Source organism: Desmodus rotundus, chromosome 3 (assembly GCF_022682495.2).
Source record: "Desmodus rotundus isolate HL8 chromosome 3, HLdesRot8A.1, whole genome shotgun sequence".
Classification (NCBI taxonomy): domain Eukaryota; kingdom Metazoa; phylum Chordata; class Mammalia; order Chiroptera; family Phyllostomidae; genus Desmodus; species Desmodus rotundus.
This window is the reverse complement of record NC_071389.1, coordinates 7,202,342-7,217,457: the sequence shown is the minus strand read 5'-3', so window position 1 is coordinate 7,217,457 and position 15,116 is coordinate 7,202,342. Positions and strand designations below refer to the sequence as shown.

Sequence of the window (15,116 nt, the reverse complement as noted above, 5' to 3'; positions counted from 1 at the left end):
TATGCTCCCACCTAATCTTATGGGGATTTTATTGGCACCTTGGGGGCAGAGGTTCCTCTACCCTGCCCACCCTTTCCCCTCACAGCAAAACCCTGCCTGCTCCCCAGCTGTTTCCCCCATCAACGTGAGAAACTCAGAGGAGCTTTAGAAAGTGCACTCCAAGTGAAGACAGAAGACGGTCGGGCAAAGGTCGGGAGTGGCTTCCTGGTCCTACCTGCAGGCAGGGGGGTGAAACAAATAACCTGAAAAAAAACCCTGGGCGACCTGGTTCGATCAAGGCATGCGCGAGCTCCCCCAGGCCTGCCTGGAACGCAGGGGCAAGTCATCTGGTCCCCCAGGCGCCCTAGCTCGGAGAGACAGCGTCCTGGACAAGGAGGAATGTCTCGGGGAGGGAGCTGGTTCGCAGGAGTCGATTCCAGCGTGTTCGAGTTACCGCTGCGAGCCCTGAGAGGCACCGCCGGCAAGTCCCGGCTTGCAAAAAGGGGAGCCAGCCCCGGGAGAGCTTGAGTCGGAGCGAGCCCGTGTGCGCGCCCGCGCGCGCGCCCCCGCGACAGCGCAGGGGGAGGGGAAGCAGCGGCAGCCACTCAGAGGAACGGGAGTGAAGCCTCCGACCAACTTTAACTGTCAATCAGAGTTAATGGGGTATTAAAAAAAATGGGGGGAAAAAAAGGCCGTCCTCTAGCTCCGCGCCGCTGCCGCCTCGGGAGCGAATGAATAAGGCGGCGCAGACCCGGGCGTCCGATCCACGCGCGCTCCGTACCCAGGCCCTCTCCAAGTTGGAAAGGACAAAAAGAAGGCAATAAATGCTAACGAGGGAGAGAGAGGGAGCCGGATCGAGCGGCAACTCCCAGACTCTGCTGGAAGAGAGAGGGAGGGAGCCGGAGAGAGCGAGCGCGCGCGAGGGCGAGCCATGCACGTAAAGAAACTGACACCCGGACCCCCCACTTCTGCTGCACGTTGCTGGCAATCAGAGCGCGTTTAAGCAATTTCCTGAGCCCAAGAATAGCAATGAGTCGGGAGACTTTCGCGGGCTGAAATTGGGAGCTCCAAGCACTTTTCCCCCACTTTTTTTTTTCCTGGAGAAGGGGTGGGGGTGCCGCTACAATTTGGAAACTGCTTTTTTTTTTTTTTTTTTAATCTTGCACTTTGAAACCGCGGGACTGTAGCGGGGTGCGCGCGTGTGGTTGGTGCCCTTTTTTTTTTTTTTTTTTTCTCCCTTCCCCTGCCTAAACTCCTCTGTCAGCCTGTAAACATTACCTGCGAATTCCCCAGCCGAAACGGCGGCTGGGGCAAGAAACTTCTTGTTAGAACTTCCCACCTCCGGCTTCCCCTCCACCCGCCTTACTGTCCCAACCTTCTGAGACGCTTTTTCTCCTCTCCAGGAGGATATATCTTTTTTTTCTTCTTCTTCTTCTTTTTCTCACTCAGTGCTTTGCATTTGAGAAGAAGTGATTTAAAGAGTAGCCAGGTGGGACGCCTCTCTCCCCCTCATTCAGTTTATTTATTATTTTTGAGGTGTTTTATTTTTTTTCCATTCCTGTTCGGTCCGGGGAGTTTCGCCCCCCGCCCTGCCCGGCTCCGCGGCGCGGAGGATGGTGTGGAAATGGCTGGGCGCGTTGGTGGTGTTCCCTCTGCAGATGATCTATCTGGTGGCGAAAGCAGCCGTCGGACTGGTGCTGCCCGCCAAGCTGCGGGACCTGTCTCGGGAGAACGTCCTCATCACCGGCGGCGGCAGAGGCATCGGGCGCCAGCTCGCTCGCGAGTTCGCAGAACGCGGCGCCAGAAAGGTACGTGGGCAGTGCGAGTCCACGGGGTGGGAGCCCGAAGGTGAGAGGGGCCTCGGGGGCCGGGGGGCGCCCACCTGCTGCCGCGGCTGGAGCCCGTGCCCGGGCGCCGAGATCGCCAGCCGCGCGACCTCTCTGCGCCACCAGCGAATGCTGAGCTAGTCAGTTTCACCTTGTAAATTTCCCGGGCGCCGGGACTGTCTTTTTTGGCAAGTCGCGAGCTGATCCGCTCCTGGAGGATCGGTGGCTGGCGGGCCGCTCACCCCCACCTCGAAACTTAGGAGACCCACCCATGTCCCACATTCCGCCCTCCCGGAGGAAGGTGCCGCGTTCCCCCTCCTCACTTCTCCTCTTAGCCACCATCCTGGGGAGTGCAGGGTGTGTGCGCTCCTGGGGAGAGCAGGGAGCCAGCGCCTGCTAGCTGGCTCTTGGTATTTTCCTTGGCAACCCGCTTCCCAGCCCCAACCTGGGCGGCTGGAGCTCTGGCGGAGGCGCGTAGAGAGGGGGCACTTGGTTTGGATTTGAAGAGGGGGAAGAGGTCTTGGATGGTCTTGTGGGGCCTGACAGGCACTCGCAGGCCCAGGTGTTTGGAAATCTGGAGAGAGGGACCCGGGAACCGGCAGCTGATAAAGAGCCCTTGTTCTTACCTTCAACCCTGCTCCCCCACCCCCACCCGCCGCCCTCCTCAGAGGGGGATCCCTTTCTCCAAGCTCTGCCTTTAACTTTTTGGTAGTCCCAGCACCTCTTCCTCCAGTCCCCCCAGACCTGGTGCGGGAGAGCGGGGAGGGTGAGCCGGCTGTCACCCAATTCCAACCCGAGCCAGGCTGACTCACCCAGCCCTGTGAAGAGGAAGAGCAAAAACAGGGAATTCGTTTGAAACTTAAACTGTTGAGAGCTGGGGGTGGGGTGGGGGGTGAAAGGGCCAGCAGAGCCAGCTGATCTGACAGGGGGCCACATACCTAGGAGATTAAGTAAATATGTACTGTAGAGAACCAAACCTGCATGTAATTCCAGGTTGCTTTTGTTTTGTTAAATACTGCCCTGAGATTTACAATTCCTCCGGGGTGGCTGGGACTGGGACTGAACTTTGGAGCCTGAGCTATCAGCCAAAGCTGATTGCCATTAACTCTTCCCTCACCAGCCAGCAGGCCAGCGGGGGCCTCTCCTGGCCCAGCAAGTGGGGGTCAGCTGTCCGGGGCTTCTGCCTCTCCTTGGGTGGTTTGGACAGCTGCTTGACCTTGCAGTTGGAAGGGGAGTTCGGAAGTGGTTTTAACCCTTGGACACACGGAAAAAGGAGAAGTAAAGTTTGTTCTCAGCGGTTTCGTTTCCTTGCAATGATGCCCCTGGGGAAGGGCTCCCAAGCCCTTTGTGGAGGGGGGTCAGGAGGGCAGACGAGGGTGCCCTTGCAGGGGGACGTGGGTTCGGGACAGTCGCGTGTGATTGTCATTCCTTAGCTGTCTGCACCCCACAGAAACTTTTCTTCTGACGCTTCCAGCTGGCCCAAGTCCTGGATCTCTTTTACTGCGCTTGTACTGGCTGCAGTGGGCATAGGAAGGACTCTTTCAGTCGGTCTGGAAAAACTTGACTGACTATAAACAAGCCTAAATTGAAAGAAGGATGTGACAGTGGGGGAGGAGGGCAGAAGAGTGCAGAGAGCCCTGGGAACCGCGCCCACCTCTCTTGGAATGGCTCTGCTCTTCCAGGGAATAAGCCCAGGGCCACTTAGAAGTACGCCTTAAATTGGCTTCCGGGCGCCAGAAGCAGGATCCATGGGTCCTATGAAACTCCCAGTGCCAGTCACTCTCGCGTCTGTCCTCGGAGCAGTCAGGATGACCAGGAGCGAGCGCTCCCTATCACTCATAATTGTCTGACCAATTACTGGAGCTGCTTTTTAATGAGCCGTCCTCTTGCTGCCACCGTGGGAAATTTGGAGTGGAGGCTTCTTGCCTGAGTCCATCTGGGGCCAGGGAGAGGAGCTTGGGACAATCTCCAGACCTAGGAGTGTTCGTTGTGCACCGAGGGGCAAGTGCCGTGGAGTGGGGAATTTCTGGGAGACTGCTCAGTGGGTTGTGTGAACAGTGTAGGCTTCGGGGCAGCCCTGGAGCGGCTGGAGAGAGCTGGGGAGGGCTGTGCCCAACCCTGCAGCCTGCAGTGAGGTTAGACAGTGGTGCGTCAAACTAAGGATGACTCTCCTTCCTCCGGTGGACGTAGAGGCTGCACCTGGGAGTGCTTCCGGCGTGGATCTGGGTGGGATTGGACTTGGAGGGGAAAGGCCCCCCCAGAGAGAGAGAGAGAAAGAAAGAAGAGCCCGTCTCTGCAAAGAGCTGGCACCGTTCAGGAGAGGTCTGTTTACTTTTCGAGGGGGGTGGTGACAATCCAGTTTCACATAATGACCTTGAGTCAAACGGGATTTGGCAATATTTGTGGGCAGTAACGCGCCCTAGGCTGTAAAGGTGACCCAAATAAAGGTTTTTCTTAAAGGGACACAAAGGCTCCGGGAATTGGGAAGTCCCCCACCTGGAGACAGGTCTCCCTCCCCACCAGGTACCAGGGTTACCAAGGCAGGGCCAGGTCATGGCTAGGGCCTCCAAGGGGAGGGCTCTTCCTTTTTATTTTCCATGTCCTCCTGGAATTCCTCCCACGAAAGCATTTATAGAACTTGGGCCTATCCCTCTACCCCCATCCCCCCCAAAGGCTCCTGGCTAGTCAGCTGGCCCAGCTTCCAAAGTCTTTGACCTTGACAGGGTTTTAGCAGAAGGAGGGGAAGGAGGAGTGCACTGTTTGTTTGGAAGTATTTGCAGTGGCTGTTCCAGCCTTCAGTCCAGTATGAGGAAGTGGCTGGACTAGAGCCCTGGGCGCCGACTGCAGGCCTGCAGAGGCAGGGGCCACATACCAGGGCCTGACCCCTCGGTCGGCAAGGGGTAGAGCATTTCAGGGAGGTGGTGTGAGAACTGGCCTGAAGTGGCCTCTGCCTTGCTATGCTTGAATTTCTAGCACATGGGTCTATAACCCTGTTCCTAACGCAGCCAGCCAGAAACTAACCTCTTGTATGGATTTGTGAATCCTGTTCCCCATCGCATCCATTCAGCGAATCCCATGTTCTTCCCATTCCGGACCCGGGGGTGGCCCAGGCCCAGCTGTCCCAGGACAGCCATCTCTGTGAGACCTCAGCAAGCCTGCCAAGTACCTGTCAGGTGTTGACGCAGCTCTGGGTCCAGGTTGGGGGTGGGGGTGGAGTTGCTGGTGAATGCAACAAAGATGAATAAAGACATACAGTATGCGTTAGTGTCCTGTGGCTGCCATAGCACATTGACGCTTACCACAATAGAGATGCATTCTTTCCCAGTTCTGGAGGCCAGAAATCTGACATCAAGGTGTCAGCAGGGCCCCACTGCCTCCAGGGACTCTAGGGGACTCCTAGTGGCTCCAGGCATTCCTTGGCTGAGGCAGCCTCACTCCAGGGTCTGCCTCCTTCTCTGTGTCTCTGTGTCCCCTCCTCTTCTGCTAAGGATGCACTCATTGGGTTCAGGGCACATGCCAAGTTCACTATGACCTCATCTTGACATCCTTAGCCAATTACATCCCCAAAGACCCTCGTGGACAAAAAAGGGGCCCCTACGCAACCTGACAAGCTCAGGGGAGGCCAGCACAGCAAGCCCTACCAACTCACACAGAAAGGAACCACAGAGGAAGGTCTGACCGTAAAATTCCTAACTAAGAGCAAGCTGGGGGTGGTGGTCGCATCCTGGACTCTGTTCAGTGAGCCTGTCCTTTGTCTCGTTGCATCTAGGGGAACAAACCTTTGAAATGGCAGAGTCATCTCCTTTCCCAGGCCCTCAGGGCACACCCTCCGCACAGAGCAGGGACAGCAGAACCCTCGCTGTTCCCTTGTTGCGGGAACACCGTCTCTGTGTATTGTACCTGTCCGTCTAAACTGTCCTGTACCCACCTGTGTGAAAGAGGCAGGTGTTACTCTACTTTGCTTTTTATTCAACCCCAAAGATTTCCCCACTTTGCTTTCTCCAGCCCCCTTAGTCTATCACCAATGAATTTCATGTAACCCTCCTTATTCTTCTCCTTTTTATTTTATTTTACTTATTTACTTTTAGAGGGAGGGGGAGGGAGGGAGAGAAACATCAATTGGTTGCCTGTCACACGTCCCCAACTGAGGACCTGGCCCGCAATCCAGGCATGTACCCTGACCGGGAATCGAACCTGCGACCTTTTGGTTCACAGGCCAGTGCTCAATCCACTGAGTCACACCAGCTAGGCCATCTTCTTTGATTCTGATGTAAAATAAGCTGCAAAACTGCCATTCTACCTGAGCCATTTTCTCCATCCATTGAGACTTTGCTTCCCAGCAATTGTTCTCAGTTTGGCTCAAATAAACTCATAAAAATTTCTCTACAGACTTGGATGTCTCTTCCATCAACACCCTATTTCCAAATAAGGTCACTTTCTTAGGCTCCAGGTAGACATGACTTTGGGAGGGACACTACACAAAGGAAGCCCAGTGGAGCTGCTCATCTACCCAGGGAAGGCTTCATGAGGGAGGCGGCATTTGAGTGAGCCTTGAAGAAGGTCAAGGGTTTCAGCCAGAAGGAATGTGAGAAGGGAGGTGCAAGAAACCACCCAATCAAAGGCCGCTTACCTGGCTGGAGTTGGGGGAGGGAGGTGGAAGGCAAAGAAAGAAAATTTCGCAGCACTTGGGAGGTAAGCGGGGAGTATGTATCTCAGACCCAGCATTAGGCCAGTCCTGATGAGAACAGGGAAAAGGAGGAGAGGAGAAGGGTTCGAGCAGTCATCTCGTGGGACCCAGAGTCATCAGGGCCAGGGCCCTGCATGAAACAATTGATACATAATGAAGATCAGGGAGGCTGGGGTGGCTTGGGAGACATCCTCTCCCTGAACGCAGCCTTTGCTGGGAATTTCTGGGGAAAGCACCAGGCTCCTATTTGGGAGCAGGAGGATAGGCTACCTGGCCTACCTGTGGCATCTAAGGAAAGCCTTTTAGCCTGTAGGAACCATTCCCAGGGTTTCAGACAATGGGCCTTACAATTTGGCCTGTCTCTGGGAATAGACAAGCACCTCCCTCTTACTGCCCCGCCTCCTTCCCCTCGGAACAAAATCAGCCACGTCCAGGGTCATGCCCCTGTGGCCTGGCTCACCTGGGCTGGGAGGACAGAGGCTGGGCTCTCGGAGGGGCTCTGCTGAGACCCTGGAAAAGTCCATACCTGCTCCAGGCTGCAGGTAAAAAGCACACCTGTGTGGTGATCAGAGAAGACACAATATGATTGCTGAGATCCCAGCCTGCTCTAAAATGTAGCCATCCCAAGAAAGAAACCTATTGCCAAGCTCCCTGAGGTGCAAAGAGACTTTGGCAAAAAAAAAGAAAAAGGAAAAAAGTTTGTCCTCATTGCGGGTGATCTCAGCCTTGTTTTGCTAGTCATCAGATTCCACTTAATGAAAAATAAGCAGCTCGGTTAGAAAATGCCCCCTCGGTGGGTAGGACCCACCCCCGCCTGTTTCTAAACTACCTCTGCGGCCACCAGCAGCCGTCTGCCACGCAGTCGTTCCTTCTCCTGTGGGAGATGTGAATATTTTCAACCCGTAGGTTTTAAGCGAATGAGGAGTCCGAGTTTTCCAACTAGCACGTCAACCAGAACTTCCTGTGTGTTATCCTAGAATCCCCAAATTGAGTATTTGGGCTTCAGAGAATGCTTGCTAGGTCCAGACCACGGACCCGGAGTCGCCGAGTCCAGCTTTGGTCTGCCTGGCCCAGCTGGTGGTTCTCGTTCAGACTCCAGGTGCTTCGGAAGGTCCAGCTCTTTGGAGCCCAGGGCATTTGCTGACCCCTGTGCAGAGGCCTGCCCGTCTGCTTAGCATGAGGGCTCCTTTCCGGATTCTCTGGTCCATTTCCACCTTCTCATTGTCTGAGGTGTGTGGGAGAAAAAAATCACCTGGGCCACATTAATGAGCACTTAGCTCTCAGACTCCTTCTCTGTCCCGGAAAGAGATCTACGTGTTGCGATCACTGCCCCTGGTCCTGGAAGGCCTGGCCCCAGCCTGCCGCCATCCAAATCCAGCAGAGTTCTGGCCGTGGGCACAGGAGGGTTCAGACCCAAATGCCCGCCTTCGTCTTTGAGCAAACACAGGACCACGCTTAGAACGTTGTAAGATGTTCTCCTTGGTGGCTTTAGAAGACACAATCTAAAAAATATGCCAAGTATATAAGGCATTTGAAAGGGAATGCTGGAAACATTCCGATGAGCCACACGGGTCAGGAAAGAGGTGAAGCCAAATGAACAGCAGAGACGCGGCATTCTCAAACGTGCGTGTCGGCTGCGGGCCGGTGGGCGCCCTTAACACGAGGCATGGAAATGAGCGCACGTCTGGAATCTCGGAAAGAGGGGCCAAGTACCAGCACCGGGTAGGCCACAGGTGGCTGACGGGCCTCCTTCAGTCATTCAACAAACCTGTCACACCCCTTCTGGGCACCAGGCACCGTTCTAGCTGCTGGGGACAGAGCGTTGCAGACAAGCATCCCCCCTGGAGCTGACCGGTTAGTGAGGGGCAGACAGATGATAAACGAGAGACATGAGATAATACGTTAGGCCGCAGCAAGTGCCAAGGGGAAAGCAAAGGAGGCAAGGCCCATGATGAGACCTTGGTGGGAGAGGGGGGCACAAAATTCCAGGCAGAGAGAAGAGGAGGGGCTCTGAGGAGAGAACAAGCCCCGCTCCCCCACCCCTCCCATGCCGCTCCGATCTTGCCCTGCTCCCTCACCTACCGCACTTTTCCCCTTCACTCACGGGGTTCTGGCCGCACCGGGCTCCTCATAGTTCTCCGAAGATCCTTGGGCTCCAGTACTCTCCATGGCTGCAGTACTGTGTGGCTGTGGTGCCGTGCGTGGCTGTGGTACCATGCATGGCTGTGATGCTGTGCGTGGCTGTGGTACTGTGCGTGGCTGTGGTACTGTGTGTGGCTGTGGTGCCGTGTGTGGCTGTGGTGCCGTGTGTGGCTGTAGTACCGTGCGTGGCTGTGGTCCTGTGTGTGGCTGTGGTGCTGTGTGTGGCTGTGGTGCTGTGCGTGGCTGTGGTGCTGTGCGTGACTGTGCTTCTGTACAGGCATGCACAGTGCTTTTTCACAGTCAGTGTTTTGCCCAAGCCCAGAAGCAGGTGTGATCAGCCATCCATTTCTAAGATGCTGGTGAAGTGAGGTGCCGAGGACGCTGGGCCTGAGTTAGACTTTGAACCCAGGATTCCCAGCTTAAAAACTAGGGCCCTTCCTGCTGGAAAAAGAACTCAGCCTGGGCTGCTACCCTGGTCAGGGTTATGGAGAGGTCAAGAGACACGCTGTGAAATAATGAGGCCTGGTACACCGAAGGTTCTGGAGAGAGGTTGATAAGCAGTACAGGAGTCAACAGGATGGGGCCAGGATGTAGTTAAAAGTACTTTGGCAAAAACATTTTTTTAAATCACTGAGTAGCGTTATTTGCACACAATGCCTGGGCCCCTTGCCAGAGGGTTAAGGTAGCTAGTCAGTGGATATCAGGCTCTGCTCCAAACAGCTAACTGGTGGGCAGGAAAACTGCACAGCCACACTTCATTCATTTCACCGCGGTCCAGTCCCTCACATGTGCGAGGAGCGCGCTGACTCCTTCCCGCTAAACCTGACGGCACCACGCTGGATCTTTTGAAGTGATCTGAGAGTTCGTTAAAACAGAGAAGCGAGAGATCATTGTGAATTAAGAGAAATCTTAGAAGACTTCTTGAAGGAGGTGGCAACTGAGGGGGTTGCAGTACGTCTTACTCTTTTGCTGGTTATAGAACCCTTTGAGGATCTGAGGGAAGTACAAATAGTGCACAAAGACACACATTTGTATACTGTTAAGGATCCCCCACTGCCACCCCCGTGCTTATCTCAGACACCAGGTTAAACAGGCCTGGACTAGATCTGATCAAAACCTGTCTAACTCCTTCCGCCTTGGGTTTAGGTCCAGGACGGGAGCTCAAGTCAGTGGCAGGGGACCTTCTAGTGGTGTCCTGTGATGCAGAAGCCAGGACCAAGCCCAGGGTGGACAGTACGGATTTGGGGCCTGGTGGTGCTTAATGCCCGCAAAGGCCACCCAGCCCAAGCCTTTCCGACTCCACTGGCCATCCCCTGCTCTGGGGAATGTGACCTTGAATTCCCTGTCAGTGGCCTTTCGGGGGCTAGAAAAGCATCCACATCACTGAGCCACACAGTCACTTTGTCCACACTGAAAACGGACTCCTGGGGGGTGTCCGTGGATAGCTCTCTCCCGTCTGCACATCCTGCTTCTTCACCCCTCGGGCCATCCGAGCCCCAGCAGCCCCCAAGGCAGACCCCAGCACCAGCTGAGGTTCTAGAACCACATTAACAAACTGTGTTCCAGAGCACCTGGGGGGCCCCAGGAAGGTGGGACCGTGGGGAGGTGCAGCAGAATGGGTTCCAGGGGCCCCCACTCCATTTAACTAAATGGGCTTCCGTTCTGTTCTGTAGCTCAGAATTCCAAGTAAGATTTGGGTGTGTGTTTGTGAATACCACAGATTTTAAAGAGAAGGAAGAATAGGCTTGAAAATAACTGTGCTGGGCCCTGGCAGGTGTGGCTCAGTGGATTGAGTGCTGGCCTGTGACCAAAGGGTCACCGGTTCGATTCTCAGAGGGCACACAAGGCCCCTCTGTCATCACTAGGAAGCCCTTATTACTCACCCAGGACTGAGAGAGCCTCCCCGGGGAGACCCAGCCCAAATTCAGCTCCCAGCCATAGGAAAAGGTGACATGACCACCTCAGCCCCAAAGCCAAAGGCTGGCCCACAGGTCGTGTCAGAGCCACTGGGATCTCTTGAGTGGTAGAGGCCAGGGTGCCCATGTCATCTGTGGTGCGGGCCAGGGCTGCTGAGAACCAGCTCCTGCCCCACAAATCCCCGGGGACCTCCCAATGACCTGCTGTGTGACCCTGGACAAGTAACTGCATCTCTCTGGGCTTCATGTCCCCACCTGAAAAAAGGGGATATGAAGATTCGGTGAAATAACATGTAAAACTCCTAGTTCGGTGCGGGAACATTTACACAAAATGGTGGCTCTGTCCAGTGGGGCTTGGGGGGCACCATGGACACCCCCAGCCCCGGCTCTGCACCTTTTGTTTATTGGACCAGGTGCTCTGCTGGGCAGGAGGAGCGAAAGGCAAACAACCGCCAGCCGGACTCGCCCCGGGTCTGGGATTCCCCCAGGAGGAAAGGGGGAGTTCTGCCTGGACCACAGAGGCCCTCAGGAATTTCAGCTCTTGACCCTTTCTAGAAATCAGTGGGAGGGAGTCACCTCCCCACAGGGAGGGCTCAGAGCCTGGCGAGAGGACTGGTGACAACAGCCCCTTTCTTCACAGGCAGGGGCTGGTCCAGCGAAGGCCCTCTGCGGCCATGGGGTGGAGGCCGGCCCAGGGTGGGGCCTCAGCTCTGTCCCAGCTGCCCACCCCCCGACAGCCACCCAGCTCCCCCTACGTGGGCATTAGTCATTTTCATCTCTGCAGCCAAGTAGCTCAACTGGTCAGGGTTGGGCTCTGGTGAGGTCAAAGTCGTGGGTTACCGTGGCAACTCACCACGCTTTGTGGCTGCTTGTTGCCGTGTGTCTTCGCCAAAAGACTGTAAGATCCTCAGGGACAGGGGACATGTCCTCTTAACTCACTGAGTGTCCTAACCACCTGACACAGTATCTGGCACACAGTAAGTGCTTAATAAATGTTTGTTTCCTGAGCAAATGCATGAGCAATCCATCACAGCTAGTGGAGGCCGTGTTTAGTGAGCACCTACTATGGGCCGGGGACCCTTCTGTCCCTTTACAGACATTTCCTCCCCACAGTGAGTTCTGTTATCTTTTCACTGGTCAAGTTCTGAAGGTCACTAACTTGAGATCACACAGCTTGTAAGTGACCAAGTAGGGCTTGAACCCAGGGTATCTGCTCTTGAACCAGTGAGTTTTAAGGTCGTTCTATGAGACAGAATAGCCCCTAGCAGTCTGTGCTGTGCATGCCTTTAGCAGCCAGGGAGTCTAAATGGGTCAAACGATGTTAACTCCAGCTTTCCTGACGGTGGGTCTGGAGGGTCCCCTTGGATTGGTTTGTCAGCTCACATGACTGGAGGCCCCTGGTGGGTCCAGCTCTGGGCAGGGCTCCAGGGGCTCACACGATGTTGTTGCGGCCCAGCCTCTCTCTATGCAGGCCCTCTCTGCCATGCAGTGGGTCACATCTGTCCCTTGCCGCCTCAAACCCCCCAGCTCCCATTCAAGTGGACAGACTGGTGTCTTCCGCCCAGCAGTCCCAGAAGGGTCAAGGACTTGGGTCTCCCTGGCTGTGACTGGGTCGAGCCCGGAGGAGTCACTTGTCATGGTTTAGTGACTGATTAGCCAGCTGTGGCTCACAGGCTTGTCTCTGAGCCAGGGGTGCTCTAGCCCCAGCCAAGTCATGGCGCTTGCCTCTGTGTGGGGGAATTGGGGCGCCGTTACTAGGAGCGGGGTGATCCGGAGCAGGCGTTCAGATCTTGTTGTGGGAGGACCCATCAAGTTTTCAGTCATCCTAAGAGAGAACTTCCAGGAGACTCGGGCCTCCCTGTCAGCCAGTCCTCGGGGTCTAGTCCTGCCCACCCCGTCAGGCCACTCACTGGCTCTCACAAGTCAGAAGAGGAGATGAACTCTTCAGAGTGGAGCCGGAACTGCCCGGCCCTGGGGCAGGATGCGCAGCTGCTCAGAGCGGCCCGGCATGCTGCCAACAAACCTCCTTTGTCATTTCCTTCTAGATTTAGGGCCACTGTGATAGGACAGGAAAAAGAAAGCCCCTCTGCTAGGTCGCCTCCTTTCCCGCTGCAGGCAGGTGAGCCGAGGGAGCTGATACTGGATCCTTCCAAGGTGGGGTCCTTGAAAGCTCCCAGGACCCAGGGGACACAGTCAAGCCATGCCCCAGAGCAGGTCATGGAGAGCTGGGGCCAGCGTGACCACAGAGATCAGTCTGACCTTCCTGCAGACGGGCAGTCCTGCCAGGCACACCCATGTGAGGTCAGGCCACCCTTGGCCCCCGCATCCCATGTCCTCCCATCTCACTGGGCAAAGAGGGGGAGTGTCACCTCTCCTCTCCAGGCCACTTCCCTCTGAACCACAGCAGAGGGGGCAGGGTCTTCCAGGCCCGCTAGGGGCACGGGGCAGTGCGGGCTGGGCACGTTGCGTGCCCTCCCAGGGCTCGTGCCTCCTCGGCTGGCAGCTCCCTTACCTTGGTTTGGGGGCCACCCCTAGAGTCTTCGTGTTGACAGGTGTGCGTATATGCAGGTGCTCGTGTTTTTCTTCCTCAAGGAGTCAGAGTAGAATAATGACGCAGATTTTGAGCTCAGGAGTCAACAAACCAAAGTTCATAGGCTGGCTTTTCCACTAGACTGCTGAGTGGCTCAGGGCGAGTTACTAGGCCTCTCTGAGCCTGTTTCTTCATCTGTAAAATGAGGGTTCGAAGAGACAATGTATGAAAAGTTTTGAGCACAAAGTGTGTACACAGTGCACGTTGGCCTTGACGGTGAGGCTGTGGGTCGTGTGTGACTGTCCACTCCCGCTCCCTTGTGCACTTTCCACAACAGTCTTTTCTTCACCACAGGAAGGGTTCGGTTTTCATGGTGCTGATGGGTTAACATGGAGACCGGCTCTGCCTTTGAGAGCCCAGGCTTTGGAGCAGACCCGAATCTCACTCCCAGCTCCTCTGGCTGGCGGCCTGGGACCCATCCCCCAGCCTCTCCGCATAAGCTTCCTGCGGCCACTCCAACACATGACCACCGGCGCAGGGGCTAAAAACAGCACACATTTATTTTCTTACCGTTCTGGAGGTCAGAAATACGACGCAGGTCTCAGGAGCTAAAACCAAGGTGTCAGGGCTGCGTTCCTTCCAGACGCTCTAGGGGAAAATCCGTTTCCTGGCCTTTTCCAGCGTCTAGTGCTGCCTGCAATCCTTGGCTTGTGGCCCCTTCCTCGATCCCAAGGCCAGCAAGCTTGCATTGCTCTGACCCAGCCTCCATGGCCACACCTCCCTCTAACGCCCTCTTGTCTCCTCCATCCACTGCTAAGGCCTGTTGTGATTGCACTGGCCCATCTGGATAATCTGGGGTAATTTTCCATTTTAAAGTCGATTGGTAGGCCATTTAATTCTACCTGCAAGCTTAATTCCCCTTTCCCATGTAAAGTAATTATTCCCAGGTTCTGGGGATGTGTGGGCATGTGGGCATCCTTGCGGGAGGCCATATTCTGCCAGCCACACCCTCTGGGCCTGGTTCTGAAATGACAGTGCTAGTCCCAACCTCCCAAGGCCAGTGGGAAGATTCCAGGAGACTTCTGACCATGCAGGCCAGGGGCTCAGAAAATGCTGCTTGGATCTGCCCTGAGTACCAGCTGAGTACAAAGCTCTGTTCCAAGTGTCACCCAGAGTCATCAGGGATGGAAGATGTCACCGTCCCTGCTACAGAGCAGTTGGCAATGTGACTAGGGCAGTAGAACGTCATCAGGGAGGGTTCGCCCTTGGACGGCAGCGCAGAAACAGGAGACTTTAATTGACCCCGAACTGGGTGGGCAGCTGCTCCACTGAAGAGAAGACTCTGGGTCAGCTGGGAGACTTCCTCGTGGGATGAGAGGGAAGGAGGGAAGGGCGTGCAGGGGGCTTTCCTAGGTCACAGGGACCAGGAGGGCATTGCAGAGAAAAACCAGGGTTCCAGGTCCCATCCCCAGTCTAGCTGGGAAGATGGATCGGTGATGGTTGGTGACACTTCAGTGTGACAGGCACTTTGATGGAGCAAACCGAGGCAAACTATGAGCCCAGGGCGTGGCTTCCAACCAGTCCCTGAATGGTTAGTAAAGTTCTTCTTGCACACTAAGTAACTTACAGGGATGATCTGATTTGCTCCTCAGAGCCACCCTATGAGGTCGGAACTATTACTGACCCCACTCTAAAAAGGAGGAGCTTAAGGCTCAGAGAGGTTAATATTTGCCTAATGTCACACAGCACACCCATGGTTATGCAGTTTGAGTCCAGGCAGTCCAGCTTCTGGGGAAGAAAGGCTGGTGATGGCTAGGACTGGGGTCTCAGGTGAGGCATCAAGGACAAGGTGTTTGGAAAGTGGGAGATGGGAGAGTTTGGCCCCTTCGAGGAATCCCAAAGAGACTGGGCTGGCCAGAACTGGAGTATGAGTGGGCAGTAGGGGAGATGGGTTGGGCCAGGCCTCGCAGAGCTTGGTGGCCATGGGCTAGAGTTTGGACTTGATTGGGAAAGCACTAGGAAGCCCAAGCAGGCTT

The 15,116-nt window shown here is 55.5% G+C and overlaps 1 protein-coding gene across 1 annotated transcript in view; it reads left to right on the top strand.

Moving 5' to 3' along the window:
- The first annotated feature begins 635 nt into the window (after positions 1–635).
- The window catches only part of DHRS3 (dehydrogenase/reductase 3), a 36,557-nt gene continuing 22,076 nt past the window's right edge, over positions 636–15,116 (top strand). Inside the window, exon 1 of the mRNA XM_024554241.4 lies at positions 636–1,787. Within this exon, the coding sequence (XP_024410009.1) occupies positions 1,593–1,787 (195 nt within the window). The 5' untranslated portion in view covers positions 636–1,592. The remainder of the gene's footprint in view (positions 1,788–15,116) is intronic.